The sequence below is a fragment of the Musa acuminata genome, chromosome BXJ1-3 (assembly GCF_036884655.1).
Source record: "Musa acuminata AAA Group cultivar baxijiao chromosome BXJ1-3, Cavendish_Baxijiao_AAA, whole genome shotgun sequence".
Taxonomy (NCBI): Eukaryota; Viridiplantae; Streptophyta; class Magnoliopsida; order Zingiberales; family Musaceae; genus Musa; species Musa acuminata.
Genome location: NC_088329.1, coordinates 3881330 through 3897494, shown reverse-complemented (window position 1 = coordinate 3897494; position 16165 = coordinate 3881330). Strand labels below are relative to the sequence as shown.

Genomic DNA, 16165 nt, shown 5'->3' with positions numbered 1-16165 from the left:
ACGAGGATATCAATCTTATTGCTACAGTACAATAATCTAATCTAATGCAGGGTAATAGAATCTTTAGCACCAACAAACACACAAAATCCAGCTCAATAGAAGCAATTCCAAATCTATCTCTCAATCTATCAATCCATGTTGTCTTCATTATTCCCCTCGCAAGATGCCAAAATCTAAGCCAGCCAATGTGGTCTCCCCCCAAACATAATGACGCTTCCTGCAGTCCAATGCTTCTTCGTTCGCCTTCTCTTTTATTACTGCAACTCCTCCACTTGCATTTATAGCTCGCCATGTCGATCCCACCTCTCCCACTCTCCCCTCCCTCACTCTCCTTTTTATGACACTCACGTTTCACAATGCCTCTCTCTCTCTCTCTCTCTCTCTCTCTAACCATATTAACTCACGGGCCAGTGTTGAACCATGCCGAGAGAGACAAAGGAATGCAGAGTCTCCTCTGCCTGTGTACTCATCACAGGAAGTGAGATTGCAAATTGAAGGATGGAGACAGGGAGGAACAGTGTCTGTTTACGCCAGAAATGACCGAGCATTGAAAACTAGCTGGGAGAAGGGGTCGTAAGAGTCATGTGATCCACCTTCCCCATCCCCACAGTCCTAACAAAGCAGTAGCAGTAGCAGTAGCAGTAGCAGCAGCAGCAAGGCCTCAGCATCCCTTTGCTTCTCCTCTTTCCTCTCCTTCCAGTCTCCTTGGGTTATAAGCAAGGGAGAGATGTCATCTAGCGCTTCCAGGTTCATCAAGTGCGTCACCGTCGGGGACGGAGCTGTGGGCAAGACCTGCATGCTCATCTGCTACACCAGCAACAAGTTCCCAACCGTGATTCCTCGAGCCCTCCTTTCTTGGGATCTTCGCTTCGTTGCTTGGGTTTCTTGATTCATGATTTCCCTTCTGCAATCCTTCTTCTGTAGGACTACGTGCCCACTGTGTTCGATAACTTCAGCGCCAACGTGGTTGTCGACGGAACGACAGTGAATCTGGGCCTCTGGGATACTGCTGGTGACATGAATTCCCGATTGTCGCATGACCTTTGCTGCAATCTTGTTCTTGTCAGGCATGATTTGTTAGGTGTTTTTTGTAGGGCAAGAGGATTACAATCGACTGAGGCCACTGAGCTACCGAGGAGCAGATGTCTTCGTGCTGGCTTTCTCACTAGTGAGCCGAGCCAGCTATGAGAATGTTGTGAAAAAGGTGAAAGGTTTAGGAAGATGGATGTGTGGTTTTCAGGCTAATACTTCATTCCCCAATCTTTCCAGCTTCTAATTCTTGTGTTGATGATGTCCAGTGGATACCTGAGCTGCAGCATTATGCCCCTGGAGTCCCTTTGCTGTTGGTTGGTACCAAATTAGGTGAGTAGAGAAGCCTTTCTCTGTATCAGAGGATGCTTTTACTTCGATGTTACATCTGAACAATTCTTGATCATGACTTGTATGTGTTTGTTGGAGGCTGGGATTTGTGATGCTTGCTTAGACAGTAGACATGGTATTGTTAACGTTTTCTTTTTTGCGATCTTCGTGTCGCTAGCTGAAGCTAGTCATATGAATTCATGTACTGCTAGGATCAATAATGAGTCCAGAGCATATCAGTCTAGTAACAGATGTAATAGTGAATAATAATACAACAAACATAGCTGAATCATGGAGTATAGAATTTGATTACTCACAATTGAGTCTTTGTCTGCTTCATTTTTTGAACTTTATTATTGAGGCCCAATGAAATGGCTGAACACCTACCCAAGTCAGTCTAGAGAAGAAAGTGTTTCATACCATATTATCATTAAGCATAGAAGAGACATTAGGAATTAGAGCAAACTCTTTAAGTTATGATGGTTAAACCCGCACCAAGATGGGGGAAAGCTTGCAGTTCTCTTGACTAGGAAAGAATCTAGATAAAGAAGGAATACCCAAATACTCCAAGCCTAGTTATGGAAGGAATACCCAAATGAATTAGTTTTGTGAAAGCATTCTTTAGAAGAAAACACTGAAATGATAAGTTAGTAGGAAATCAGAATGTGTTGTGGGGATATTCTTCAGGGAGTACCCGAAACAAGGGGTCAATGCACCAACCTGGGTAAACGGATACATATATCACCAAAACCTCATCCATTAATATACTGGCTGATGCCACACATTTGCTCCTTTATTTCTTTTTTCCTGATGAAGGAATGATAATTTCATGTATCTCCAACAGTCAAACCAAAAAGAAAAATACTGGAGACATTTTGGCAAGACTTTGCTGTTTATGCATGTCTATGGTACCAATTTACATTTGTCTTGGTGCTTTCTGTTTCAACTACCAATAATATGAATTCTGCAGATCTTCGTGAAGATAAGCACTATTTGGCAGATCATCCTGGGATATTTCCTGTTACTACTGCACAGGTGCCATATGCATTTACCAATCATAAACCTAGTGTATTTCAAATTTATTCTGCTCCGTTGGCTGTGATTCTTGGTGACAGGGAGAGGAACTGAGAAAGAAGATTGGTGCTGCATATTACGTGGAGTGCAGTTCAAAAACCCAGCAGGTTAGTCTCAAAATTTTCTATTATAAATTCTTTGGCTAAGCGAAGAACAGTTCATCATGCAGTATTTATTTACCCATGTAATTTCATTTATTTTCTCAAGCTTGTTGTCAACATGCTCTTTCAAACACCTATCGAAACCTCTCCATCTGCAGAATGTCAAGGCAGTTTTTGATGCTGCCATCAAAGTAGTTATCCAGCCTCCTGCAAAACAAAAGGAGAAAAGGAAGAAAAAGTCCACATATGGTTGTTCGATTCTGTAAGTAAACATGTTCTATTAACCTCTAAGTGTATTATTCATACAAGTTATCATATATAATTTCTGCTGTTATTATTTGTTTTCAATATCACTGATGTTCCAATCCAAAAACTAACTCTTCTCTATCTAATATGGTATTTCTTTTTGCATGTGTAAGTTTTCAAGAATAAGTCAACCTGTTTGCATAATTTCCTTGTCATGCCAACCCCTCTTGTTGTATGGTTGAAATGTGATAGGACCAAATTTAGGACTTCTGAAATTTTCCTATGTTTGTTTAATTGTTCTTTTAGTCATGAACATCTTATCTGCAGTATCCAAAAGGTCCTCCAGTGTGAAAACCAGAGATGCTATCAATCCACTAAATGGGACCTGATAATTTGATAAAGATAACTGTGGGTTCTTTTGGAACCATTTAGGTACTATCTTTCCAATAATTAGACTTGAGTTTAAGCAACTAATAGTTGCGCATGACTTATCTCCCCTGATCAACCTAAGCTAAGTGAAAATTACAGTCGTCTTACTATAGTTTTCATTAGTATATTTACTTGGATATTGTCCCCAAGCTCAGAACTGAATATGGTACTCAAAAGTGGAGTAGTCTTTGAAACAGGGTTGCCATTTTTGGCTATAATGGAATGCAACATAAGGTTAATGTCAGGTGTCCAGAAAGTAATTATTAAACCTTTGGTCTTTTGCCAACAAGATATCAACAAGAACTAAGCTAGAAAGGAAGAGCTCTAATGAGAAGGGACATGAAAATTGGATTTTTTTTTTTTTTTCTCTTTTAATACTCTGATCAACCCGCTGCTCTTTTATCAAATGTATGCTGCTTTTCAGAAGGTTTCTCATCTATGAAATCTCTTTCACAAAATTAATTCAGAGCTTTTCTGTTTTTAATCACGGAGAGTATCTTAGTTATCCACGGCAACAATGTTGAGTTTGAGCTATCTTAAGCGAGTATTCTATAGTTTTTGGCTCAATCCAACTGCACATGTTGCATGCTATCTAAATTGTGCATGATGGTAGAAACAACCTCAAGTAAATCTTTAGGCAGTATCAAGTCTTTTTATTTTTATTTTTGGAGGAAATTACATTTAGCAACAATGATTTTTGCTGATACGAAAAAAAATGGATTAAGAAGCTACTTGCTGCTTGTATAAGTCCAGTAGCATACCGAAAGAGTTAAAAAGCATTGCATTCTCTCACAAACATTTGCACTAAGCCCAACTTATGCTGAAATTGCAGGAATATCTTATGTAGGATGAAGCTTTTGTGCAGCTTTAACTGAACCCTCTCCCGCCAAGAAATTATATATCCCATTTACCTGTTTTGCTCGTCTGACACGGACCAAGACTGCATTGGCTCTGAGTTTGGTAGTGTAAAAGGTCTTGCAAGTTGTAAATGTTTCATCTTGTAAGAACAATATTTATGCTTTTGTGTGGATAGAGCAGGTTTGTAAGTTGTGTTTCCTTGCTACTACCGACTTTGTTTCAATTGGGAACTTTAACAAAGACAATTGATGTACTCCAGATGTTAAACGTTCGATTTGAAACGCGAAGGTGACTTGATATCTTAAAGTGTGTATCATGAAGTAATCTGAACAGATTTGTATCAGTTTGGAAACACTGCTAGTATGGTGCTCTGTAAATACTCATTGTTGCCGTTGTTGGTCAGTAATCATGTTTGTGAAGCTAAAACTCAGATACTACCATCTAACTAGTTAGCTCTATCTTGAGCAATGCAGTGTACAAATGTTTTGTTTTCCTGTTGATGTGAATTTGCATCAAGGAATCTTTACAGGGTGTATGAAGACACAGAGAGAGCTTTTGAAGTGCTTTATGTGAAATCATATGGAAAGTCTTAAAAGTGCTACTTCCATGTGAAATCTTACTGGACCAGTACACAAATTGCATAAGCTTAGAAAGAAAGAAGACCACTTTTTAGGTCTCATTGTCCTTAAATTTAGTTGAATCTGGTTGATGAATTGTGATACAAAAAGAGAAGAATCACTATAGAAGGAAACATCCTAACTTCTCAAAGTCAAAAAGGTTTATATACTTTATACATTATTCTGTACTTTCACTACAAATTTCATAAACTCTTCCCTATAAAATTGACAAGATATAAATTCAGCAATATATGTATTACAATAAAATCAACAAGTCATAATGTCTCAATTATTTGGAATCAATCACATGCATCTTTGATCACTACTCAACTATGTACAAAATAATATTCTCACCTAAATTAATAATATTTTTAAACAACTTTTGAAGATTTTCATCTATTTCTTCTCATATCATTAAGACTAATTTCTGATTTTACATATTCATATTGCTTAAAGGATTCCCTCTTATTTTATCCATATCAAAGTTATTTCTAATTGTTTAGAAGATATTTTTTTTAATATTTGATGGTGATTTTGCATGTCTAACTTAATATTATAATTTCATTAATATATACATACATACATACATACATATTGTTGGCTTTAGATTTAGGATTTAACATATAAGTTTATGGTATCTAGAAATAATTAAATTTGTTGGTACAATTTCTTTGCAAAGTGGCAAATATTTGTTTTTAAGATGCTTAAATCTTGGTTTGCAACCAAGTCTATTCCCACCACCTTAATCCATTATTTTCTTAAACAATGTAGGAATCATTGTTGCTGCAAGTAATATGCTTCCATCTTTCTTTGTGACCAAGTAGAAGATGGAATATATCCCATCAGTAATCTTCAAGTCACCCTTTGACTTGGAAACCATTGCGCATACACACCCCCCCGCATGCATGCATGCATTTGAAGACCACAATATTCTCCTTCCTCTTCCTCTCTCTCATCATCATCAACAACAAGAACAGGAAGGACTCCATGGCTTGTCCTCCATCCACTCTTTCCCTCTCTCTTGATTCCACCCTCCAACCCTGCCTCTTCGCCCCCTCCGCTCCTTCAACGACCTTAGCCGGCACCACCACCTCCCTCCCCCCGGAGAAGCGCCAGCCTTCGATTTTCCGAAGTTTACTCGGCCGCTTCTCCTCCTCCTCGGCCACGCAACCCACCGCCTCCTCTCGCACCGACGCCCCCGACCAACCAGGCGCGGTCATCAACGACGAGGCGGTCCAGGTCCTCCGGGACTTCCGCGTCATCGTGGAGCTCGACCGCGGCGGCGTCCTGGAGATCCGCCCCGTAGAACCCGGGGAGATGGAGGCCACGGGGACGCTCCTCGCGGAGACCTTCTCCGAGTCCAGGCTCGTCCCCGTCCGGTACGCCCACCTCATCGCCTTCCTGGTAAAGCAGTACCTGGAGGAGCGGCGCGCCCTGGAACCGCACGTGGCGGTGCTCATCGGGTTCTACAAGGAGAGCGACGCCGAGGGACCAGCGCAGCTGGCGTGCACTGCCGAGATCTCGTTCGACGCTCGCGGAGCCAATGTCGCCCCGCCGACGCCCCACCCTCCCCCTGACTGCCCTTACATCTGCAACATGGCCGTCAGGAAGTCGCTGCGAAGGTACCAACTCTACTCTTCCTTGTTCCACAGGGCTTTTCATGGTAGGAACAACCTTTCAGGAGGAGGATTGGATGGCATCTTCTGGAGGCATGCGAGGAGCTGATAACGAGAATGAAGGCCAAAAGAGAAGTATACCTTCACTGCAGGGTGGTGGATAAGGGCCCCTTCGACATGTACAGGAAAGCGGGTTATGAGGTGTCGAAGACCGACAGCTACTTCATCTGGTTGAGTCTTCAACGACGCAAGCACTTGATGTGGAAAAAGCTGCCACCTCCATCAGATGACGACGCGGTCAATAAAACCTCTGCTTGCGACGACCATCCAATCTGATACCGCACCAGACTACGTACGATGTTGCGTTCTGGATCTAATGCCAAGAAGTGTGCTTTTGGAATGGTCACCGGGCCTTCATGGTGCGTGGAGGATAAGGTCGATGAACTTGTTGTTGTTGCGGTAAATTGGTAATAATGGCACCAAGGTCTTTGTGTTTGTTTAATTATTTGTCATGTATATACTACTCCAGGGTGCTTTTCTTTTTCTTTTCTTTTTGGGAATAACTGATGCACACACAACACATTAGAGATGTAATAACTCTGATGAAAAATTAGTTCTGAAACATTTGTTATGAAATGATACTTCATTCAACGTTAATGATGCTATAATGTTGATGCTTGAATACAGTGACACTATAAGCAAATTGAGGTATGAGGGAAAAAAGAGAAGCTAAAAATAAATAAATAAATAAAATCAATTGGATCAAAAGAGAGACTGATTACAGTCTACCTGAAACTTACAGAGAACAGAAATGGTAAGAGATCTTTCATGCAAATTATTCCTGTCGAATTGAAAAGATCACCACAGCAACTAAAGAGAATATATTTAAATCAAGAAAGATGCAATTACAGTCGGTTTTTAAAATACAATTGTATTCTGGCACATCATAACAAAGTTATGACAGCCAATTATTATTATTATTATTATTATTATTATTATTATTATTATTATTATATTTTTGGCACATCATTAAAGAATGAGACAGCAGAATCAAAATAATGGCAACTTTTACAGAACTAACAATGTGTGTTTCTACCACTCTTATTGGTCATCACTACTGTCAGCATCCTGTAAAGCTCTGCCAATGTTTCAAATGATGATTTCATAGCATCATCCTAAATGGGAGTATTATGTTATCTCAAAATCCTGGCTGCTTACATAATCATGTACCAAATGTAAATTTTTATCCCAAAGCCACAAGATCATGGCATTTTATGCCTTCCATAACATATGTTTGTCAGAATGAATAGCAAAAGAAGTTCAGCTTAAAGACAACTGTACCAACTTGGAAACTGCTCGTGTCGTATATTGTTGGGCATTCATCAAAGGATGGGAAAATAAAAAGATTACTGTAGTTTCATGCTCTCATTGAAACCAGGTAATCAAATTCGAATTTTATGATAAAGAATAGCACCATATCCATACAACAACAGTAGTCTCCTAGTCAAAAAAAAAAAAGGCTAACTACAATACATGATACAAATAAAACAGTGTATAATCTTAGCTATGATGTCAGATTAACATAAAATTAGTTCGGCATCAACAAAGTCATGTCTTCAGCAAATAACAAACACTCGAACAAATCAAAATCCACCTTTGTTCTTAAACTCAAAATGCAGCAAATTCTCAATCAACAGGCTGTCTTGGGGGGAAAAGTTAAACATGATTAATCACTACAAGAGTTGAAAACCACATAATCACAAACTGCTTCACATCTTCCCTAAGAAATAAAAGACCAACAATGTCAATCAATCAGGAAAACCAAACTTGTTACTTCGACACTGGGCACCATAGCCACTGAATTATTTATATCCGAGACAGGTTTAACTGAAAACTTCACAGAGCAAATACAAAACAGAAGTTAATGCAGGAGCAGCACAGACACAAACAGGGTTCCGAAGAAGCATATGAAGATGATAGACTGCAGGAACCACCGACAAGGAGAGATGATGACAAATGCCTTTGAAAGATCCAATGCACTCAGAATGGCATTAGAGAAAGAGATGACAAAAACAATATGCAATATCTAGATAACATCACCATATATTGAAGGCCCACCATATATATTTTCCATCAGAAAAGCAGCAAACTTACCTGAAAGCCTAAAACATGTCAAAAAAGCATCCTCTGAAAGCATGAAAAGTGTTTCAGAAGTGAATCATATCTCAACATTTACATGAGTTACAGCAAGGTTTGGTTGCCCTTAGAAAGTTTCCCACGTCATCCTCAAGGCAAACACTAGGATGTATGTGAGCTTTTGTGTGTGTATAACTTTAGTGAAAAAGCAATACAGAAAAGAAATTCCACATAAGCTTGTGCCTGCATGATAAAGCATAATTATGTATAATGAACACTCCAATTTTCACAGCCATAACAAAGACAATAAACTAGTGGCTCACCAGACTGAATCTACAGATAAGATGGGTTCTCCAACGGTCTCCTTACTTCCAAGAGAGTTGCTTAGCAGATCTGTCTGCATCCCAACTCCCTTCAGGCTCCTTCCTCTTTGAACCTACGCCTGGCAGAGTATATGTTCTTGCCTGTTCCTCCATGAAAACCTGGGAAGATGGAACTAAAAGTTGTCTTGATGCCGAAGGTAATCTCTCATCTTTTGCTTCCATATCTCCACTTCCTGGACCAGTATTCAGATCAAAGCCTTGTCTACTCCACTTCAGATTGTTGTCAGACACACTACTAGCACTACCTTCTGGAAAGCTTATGAGGTAAGGCCTTGGAAAATGAGATGAAACAGCACCAACAGGACCAACAAATGGTGAAGGAAAAGCAGGGTAGCAGGAACCGCCTACTGATGAAGAATCAACAAAAGGGGTCGAACCGCCAGAGAAAGAGGTTGAGGCAAGTGGAAAACTGTTAGGAAAGGGCAAGTTGGAACAAGAATATGCTGTAGCAGGAGAAAACGCCACAGCTGGAGATGATGAAAGTACAGGGCCCCTATAAATATCAGTACCAAGGTTGCCAACGCCAGTTACTGACCCCATAGTCCTCTGGAATCCTAGAGTTGCAACTACTGGATTAGATTGCTCACCTCTATCAGGCAAGAAAGATGGTATAGCAACAGCTGGATAAGAGTTAGGATGGAAATATGATGATACACATCCAAACTCAGAATTACTTGTTCTATGACCTGCAACAGGAGCAAAAAATGGAACATAGCTTGTGTTATTTGCTTGTTGGCCCCTTGGTATGGGTTCCACACCAACTTCACCAAGGCCTGGTCTGTCGTTCAGATCAAAGTTCCGAAGAACATTTGATTCTCCACCAGGTAATCCTTCAGATGCAGGACGGATGGGCAAAATAGACACCTCCAATCTATGGCTGGTGCTTGACAAGAACTGTCTATTTTCCATATCGTCATCAACTCTGTTTAAATCAAGATCAACTCCCCCAGCAGTTCTTGTAGGTGTGTCATGAGTACTAACAAATCCCACAGTTGAGACTGTAGCCTGAACAGAGTTCTGAGAGGCTGTTTCGTCAAGAATTCTCTCATCGGCTATATTCAAATCAATATCTAGCAAAAGACGGCCTTGCTTTCCCGTACCATGAGATGGTGGGTTATCTGAAACATTGGCTGGCATCTCCAGCACCTTTCGTGGTTCTGCTGGCCGAAATGCACTAGTGGCTGCTGATCCTTTCCATCCAGGCTCACCCTTAGTCTTCAACAAATTTTCAGGTGGAAAAAAGGGCCCTTTTGCTGGTGCCGCTACAGTAATTGAGGCAGGCAAACAATTTGACATGGGATTTGCAAAGGGAGATAGGCTAGATGAAGGAATTGCAGATGAACATACTATTGCAGCTGACACATCTGGCTGGCCTTGGTTCCCATCTTCCTCAGGAATGCCTTCATTCAAATCAAATTCGAGCTTATTGGAAACATCCTGCTCAGCAGGAACAGGCAACAAGCAGGGCTCTGCAGATGATGCAACCACCTCCATTCCATCTGCATCAAACCCAGATGTCCTGGAGGATTTTGCAAAATTCTCAATTTGTTTTGCTGTAGGAGTATGTGGGCCTTCTTGAATTGTTGATCCAATCGGATGACTCTCATGAACTTCTTTTGTATCTCCAACACTCTCTGCAATGACAAGAGAAGCAGCAGCTGATCCTATTGGTTCATCAATGCTAAAATGGGAAACCCTGCTTTGGTCCTTTGCTTCATGCCCCAACTCCAACTGATTGATTCCTGAGATATCAGAATTCCTAGTCTTAGACTCATCAGCAGCGTTAGGAGAGAGAGCACTTCCAACAGGCAGTGAGACAATGGCATCCACACTTTCATCTACAGCATCAAACGATGGAGGTTGCTGCTGGTCAGTTGAGCTAGCAACACCTAATGCTCCTTTTGCCACAGGAGTCGACATAGGCTCCCCAACAAGCGGCATCTCTGATTTTCTATCAGAAGTAGCGACATCCAGATCACATCTATCACCTATTTTAGTATCAGAAGTGCACATACTGCCATCTCCAATTTTCTTATGATAGCATTCAAAAGAATTGTTATCATTGATCGATGGACTCATCAAATTAGGCTTATCATCTGTACAGATGTCTGAAACCTGGCTACCAGTAAGTTGCTTGCCTTCAAGTGGAGAGGCTCCATCACTATCATGCTCCACAACTTGTCCATTTTTATGCACAGCAAAACATACATCAACTGTTTCTTCCCCAAGATTTACCTCTACTTTCATAGGAGAATCTAGACTTTTATGACCAATGCAGGAGATAGTAGATTGTGTCGTTGGGTCAATGGTTGATTTACTTTCCTGCTTTTGAATATCATTTCTTATGTTACCTGTGATGTTGGTCCCTTCTTGATGCAACAGATCCATAGCTAAAACAGAACCAACACTCTTTTCTTGTTTCTCATAGCCAGCATCAGTAGCTTCATCACATCGGACATTCCTCTGGACAATATCATCATCACTTAATAACCTCATTCTGGAATTATCATTACCAGTACATGGATCCCCCATTTCAGGTGACGTTCCAAGTGAATTAGTGGGTGAAATTAAGTCAGACTTGGAAATCACCCCAGTTGCCACAGTCGCAAGTAGATTCATCCCAGTATCATCTCCAACAACTAAAGGAGTGCTAGCTTCAGAGTACTTGGCACAGCTTTCTACCAAGGCATGAATAGAACTAAAAGAACTTGTCCTTGGTTCAGTCAAGCAAACCCCATTTTCATTCCCAGGTGATGAACAGGCAGTCCTAGTAGCATCTGCAACATTCCCAGTTTCCACAATATTTCTGCTGTGTTCTTCATCAAGAATAGCTGTTGGTGATCTCACACCTTCAGATCCAACAAGCCCTTCCTTGACATCATTGCCCTGCCATGACTCTGATTTAGCTTCTGAGGAAATATGAGAACAAGCAACATCACTCCGTCGTTTCACTCTCTGATCATTATGGTCCTGTTTATCTGAAATACCAGGAGACGACGATCTGCTGCCCATGACCAATGGGTCCTCAGAAGAGCATCCAGTGGTACTATGTCCAGGACTTCGACCAGGGTTAGGAAGCCTGACAATCAGCCTGCTGCTATTTCCATGATCACCAACAACTGTATCCAGTGGCTTTTCACATGTTGGTCCAGATTGTGATGCTTTTTCTGATGCCATAACTTTGTTGACAGAACCAGACCTACCAGGATGAGTTTCCTTCTGAATTCCTGATAAATTTGTTCCTAGAATCCCATTGCTTGACCTTCGGTTGTGAGATGAACCACCAGTTAGCTTGCTAGTATTCACCAATCCAGCTGTCGAACTCCTTGCTTCTTCCTTCCAGGAAGAAGCCATTATTTTTGCTTGATCACTAGAACAAGATTGGTGGTTGTTCTGAGACTGATTGGAACCACTGCTCTTCTCCTCTTTAACTGCTACAGCGATCGACTCTGAACCCCCATTACTAGAAGCTGTTTTGCCATGTGGATCCTTCGAACTGACTGCTACAGAAGCAGGAAAAACTGACTTCACAGTAGAATCTGATACTCCAGGCTTGCTAGACAAAGCTTTACATGCCGATGACCGAGCAACGGGCATTTTAGCAACAACCTCAGTTGATCCAGTGCGCTTATTTCCTGCATGACTAGCATCAGAACAACCTGGCTTGACTGGCCAGGAAACAGGCTGGCTAGATCCAACAGATTTTGCATCATCAATTTTTGACAATTCTGCACCAACCCGTTTCTTCCAAGTGTCAACAAGATTCCTAGCTTTCTTCTGGATCTCCAGGTTTTTATGATTGCGAAGATTATTCACCGACTTACCAATATTACAAGTCTGCAAAGCATTGAGGTTTACAGGCAACTTCTCAAGTGCATGAAGCAAGGACAAGAGGAAATCATCAACTATTTTGTCACTTTCCCTGGGACTACTACCATCACTGGTCTTTCCTTTGTGTACCTCCTGGAGCCAATCATCTAACACAGGCACTCCCTTGAGCTGCACAAACCTTCCAAGGCAATCATTTTTATCAGTGGCTGCAATGACATCTGCAAGCATTATCCGACAAGCCAAATCTATTTTTCTCTCACTTCTATCAAGATGCATGAGATCCACCAATTTTTCAACCCCTTCCATGCTTACAAGCCCACCCTTATCTGTTATTTTGGCAATTTCTGTCTTCATGTTGTCAGATATAGAGTTAACGGAATCACCATCATCAGATTTAGCAGAATGCTCTCGCTTGATGGGTTCTGTTACCTGGTCTCGCTTGACAGTCTCTGTGTCTTGATCTCCCTTGAGATGCTCCACAGCCTGATCACTTCTCAACCTTTTCTTTCCTTTGGTCTGCGAAGAGAAGGAGGTGCCACTATTTTGGATGCTATCTGAACCAGATTTTAACTGTTGTGTGCTTGCAGGAGCATTCAGAGATTTTGGTGACCGCCCACCTGATTGCACTGCTGCATGCATTTCTAGCCAAGTTTTGTTTAAAAGCTGATCCACTTCTTCCTGATGTTCCTGAGGAAGAACAACTGTAAAAGGTTGATACGTGCACAAATATAAATGACAGAATAAGAATGGTTTGTCCTAACACTACCATCAAATAGCAATTTTAACAAATATATTGAAAAACTCACATTGATATAATCCTTATCAGTCAACCACCACAAGCGCTTATTAGCAATATCATATACTCTCCTACAGACAAAAGATGGTATCCCTAATGGAAGCTCAACACCCTTCTGCAAAAATGCAACTTTACACGGATGGAGCAATGAAGCAGTAGGAATCACGTCCTTGTGGAAGGAGTAAAAGACTTCGTTTGGTGCAGCATCATGCAATATGCCTTTTGCAAGCTTAATGTCAGCAGGTCGGTAAAGCCAGTTAACACACAACTTAAGATGATCCTCTTTGCCTTTTGAAAACTGGCGAATTATTCCAATGAAAGGTGGAGCATTTCCAGCCTGAAAAAGTGCACAATCACCAACTCGAATTTGGCGTCCATCCTGTGACGAAAAAGAACTATTAGCCAGATGATATAAGAAAAGTAGAACAAAATGAAATAAACTCAGTGTCATGCAAAATGCAGAAGAACAGTAAATCAATGATACAAGGACTAAGTAGAACACTAAATAAAAGATACAAGGACTATCATTCTAAAAATTGGTGACCCAATCCATGAGACTTCCACCAATGCAGTGTTACCAGGGACTGAATTCTTTCCTACTTCCCACACCCTTCGAAGTTCAAACACAATATTTTGCTGTGCCAACCTCTATTAGCATGTTCAGCAAGTGGATCCTGCACCCTGTCATTCGAGACAGAACAGACTACTGCACCACGAATTTCAAGTTAACGGTGTCCCATTATTTGGAAACCAAGTAGTATTTCTCTTATGAAATCCTTTTCTCTTTTCTCACTCCTTCCCTCTATGCATAAATATATGGTGCACAAGGCACCAACTACGCATACACAAACACTCCTGAGGAATAAAAAATCCAGCCTGTTGGTAGGCAACTGAATGCTCTAGCCATCTGAGTACTTAGACGTGAGCATAAGGTTATATATCTTTAACACATAGGATCATATATATTTGAATTTTCAATATGTTTGGATAAAAAATCAACAAAATTGACCACAGAAGATAACAGATCCAGGGATTTACCTCAATCTGATGAAAGGGACGAATATTCTTGTTCTCTCATAATGGCCTCAATAATCCTGCTCAGTCCCATAATATTTTCACTCACCTGAAGAAGCCTTGATACATCCCTATTCAGATATTGAATTGAACCTTCGAAAGTGTCGAGATCCTCAAATTCAAAGAGTTGATTATCTGCAAACTTAACTGTCTTTTATCTCTGAAATACAAACCTAAGACTCTATCTAATTCGAACATCAGTTTAAGATCTTATTAGGTGTCTTCAAGGCCCATTGAGATGAGTTTGGGTTGCACCATAAGCTCATATCAATTTCATAATCTCTCAAATACTTAGTCATAAACAAATTATCCTAGCCGACATTGGTAAAAGCATTCAAATTGGGATATCTTCCTACCACAATCCCATCATTTTTCAAAGTCAATATATTATCTGTTATATTCAACAACAATGTAAAGAAAACTCTCAGCATAATGTGAATTATTCCAGCATTCCAAACCCTGGAAACTTTCAAAGAAAAAGGGCTTGCTACACATCCTGCCGAAACTCAATTACCCAAAGCAGCTGTGTGACTACAATGAGCCCACCAAAACGAATGAATATGATTGACAGCATATAGGACTTTTGTGTTAAATACTGCAACAAAATGAACATAAAGTCCAAATGTGCTGTTGGAAGCTTAACTGAAGCATGAACATCTTCTAAACCGTCAACAGAGATGGAAACACAAGCTTTTTTCAACCTCGTGAAAGTAAATAATTCTTTTATTGTTATGCTCGTTTACCCAATTGAGAGATTTCTAACAGAATAAAACGTTCTGCATCTGTAGGTGTTCCTAAATTTTCCATATCTTCTCACTGAATGGAGAAAATACATAAGCGACCTAGTGCAAAAGTTGTCAGAGTTCACAATCCATATTAAGTGTTCATCTTTAGTTGGAACCTAACAACCATAAATTTGATAGGAAAAAAAAAAAACATGACGTACGAACGAAACTTTCCCAGATATACAATGAAAAGGCAAGAAAATATCCAACCAACACAAAAACTACAATCGAACTGTCCACCGTCAATTCCAAGTTCTGATCTCCAAGATAAAAACTCAAGGAAGGAGGCACCTTTAAGAACGAATCCGAGGGGGTCTCTGATGATACCGGCGGCGGCCGAAGAGATAGGGTAGCAGATGCTGACGCTGCTATATCACCGGGCGGAGGAACCGGCCGCATATGCCGCCCCCGTTTCCACTCACCTTCCCTCCCATGCATAGCCTTGCATCTTTCCCAATTTGGATGCCTCCGATCCCTCCTCCGGCGCGAACCATCAATTCCCAATCGCTGCCGATTCCCGAATCACCGAACGAATCAAACCGCGCAAAAAAAGCCTCCAAACACTAGATCCAGGGGCGGAAGACCCCGATGGACGAGCTGGAGGAAACCCTAATTCCGCCCACCGCCCACAGACTGGCGATGGGAGACGATGGAAGGACAGATGGAAGGATGATGACGATGGCGATGGAGGGCGAAGGCAGCAATCGAACAGCGAAAGGGGATTGGAATCGCAAGGGTCGTAACCGGAAGATGGATTTTGGTTGGCTTTTTCTTCTCTTCTTGGCGGCCGTATGGGGAGGCAGAGAAATGGATTATATTTGCGAGACGAATGCAAGAGGGGTGAAAGGGAGAGCCGTTCT

The 16165-nt window shown here is 41.0% G+C and overlaps 3 protein-coding genes across 6 annotated transcripts; 2 read left to right on the top strand and 1 right to left on the bottom strand.

Moving 5' to 3' along the window:
• Positions 1–289: 289 nt before the first annotated feature.
• LOC135617485 (rac-like GTP-binding protein 3) lies at positions 290–4364 on the top strand. 2 transcript variants are annotated; one of them, XR_010488766.1, is made up of 8 exons: positions 290–832; positions 925–1012; positions 1095–1204; positions 1299–1362; positions 2330–2394; positions 2475–2540; positions 2641–2796; positions 4042–4364. XR_010488766.1 is itself a non-coding variant. In XM_065117749.1 (8 exons), the coding sequence occupies exons 1-8, from the start codon at positions 728–730 to the stop codon at positions 4082–4084; spliced, it is 645 nt and encodes a 214-aa protein (XP_064973821.1). In that variant the 5' UTR covers positions 295–727; the 3' UTR covers positions 4085–4364. The 2 variants fall into 2 exon arrangements, 1 of the variants encoding a protein (XP_064973821.1); XM_065117749.1 differs by having other exon boundaries at positions 295–832; positions 2693–2796.
• Positions 4365–5582: 1218 nt separating this feature from the next.
• LOC135636597 (GCN5-related N-acetyltransferase 5, chloroplastic-like) lies at positions 5583–6769 on the top strand. The gene is made up of 2 exons (XM_065148422.1): positions 5583–6306; positions 6366–6769. Exons 1-2 carry the CDS (start codon positions 5594–5596, stop codon positions 6634–6636), a joined length of 984 nt encoding a protein of 327 aa, XP_065004494.1. The 5' UTR covers positions 5583–5593; the 3' UTR covers positions 6637–6769.
• A 1719-nt stretch (positions 6770–8488) lies between these two features.
• LOC135617475 (uncharacterized) lies at positions 8489–16113 on the bottom strand. Of its 3 annotated transcripts, XM_065117709.1 has the most exons (4): positions 15597–16113; positions 13457–13825; positions 8760–13337; positions 8489–8679 (listed from the first exon to the last, which is right to left on the bottom strand). In XM_065117709.1, the coding sequence occupies exons 1-3, from the start codon at positions 15741–15743 to the stop codon at positions 8802–8804; spliced, it is 5052 nt and encodes a 1683-aa protein (XP_064973781.1). In that variant the 5' UTR covers positions 15744–16113; the 3' UTR covers positions 8489–8679; positions 8760–8801. The 3 variants fall into 3 exon arrangements, with proteins under 3 accessions (XP_064973781.1, XP_064973773.1, XP_064973789.1); XM_065117701.1 differs by having other exon boundaries at positions 8489–13337; XM_065117717.1 differs by lacking the exon at positions 15597–16113 and having other exon boundaries at positions 8489–13351; positions 13457–13595.
• Between the last annotated feature and the right edge of the window lie 52 nt (positions 16114–16165).

Coding starts and splice junctions, on each gene's coding strand:
- LOC135617485 (XM_065117749.1), top strand. CDS start 728: ATGTCATCTAGCGCTTCCAGGTTCATCAAGTGCGTCACCGTCGGGGAC. Junction 1,363..2,329: donor GTTGGTTGGTACCAAATTAG/GTGAGTAGAGAA, acceptor TGAATTCTGCAG/ATCTTCGTGAAGATAAGCAC. Junction 2,395..2,474: donor TTCCTGTTACTACTGCACAG/GTGCCATATGCA, acceptor TCTTGGTGACAG/GGAGAGGAACTGAGAAAGAA.
- LOC135636597 (XM_065148422.1), top strand. CDS start 5,594: ATGCATTTGAAGACCACAATATTCTCCTTCCTCTTCCTCTCTCTCATC. Junction 6,307..6,365: donor GTCAGGAAGTCGCTGCGAAG/GTACCAACTCTA, acceptor ACAACCTTTCAG/GAGGAGGATTGGATGGCATC.
- LOC135617475 (XM_065117701.1), bottom strand. CDS start 15,743: ATGCATGGGAGGGAAGGTGAGTGGAAACGGGGGCGGCATATGCGGCCG. Junction 13,826..15,596: donor CCTCGGATTCGTTCTTAAAG/GTGCCTCCTTCC, acceptor TTTTCGTCACAG/GATGGACGCCAAATTCGAGT. Junction 13,338..13,456: donor CTGATAAGGATTATATCAAT/GTGAGTTTTTCA, acceptor GTTCTTCCTCAG/GAACATCAGGAAGAAGTGGA.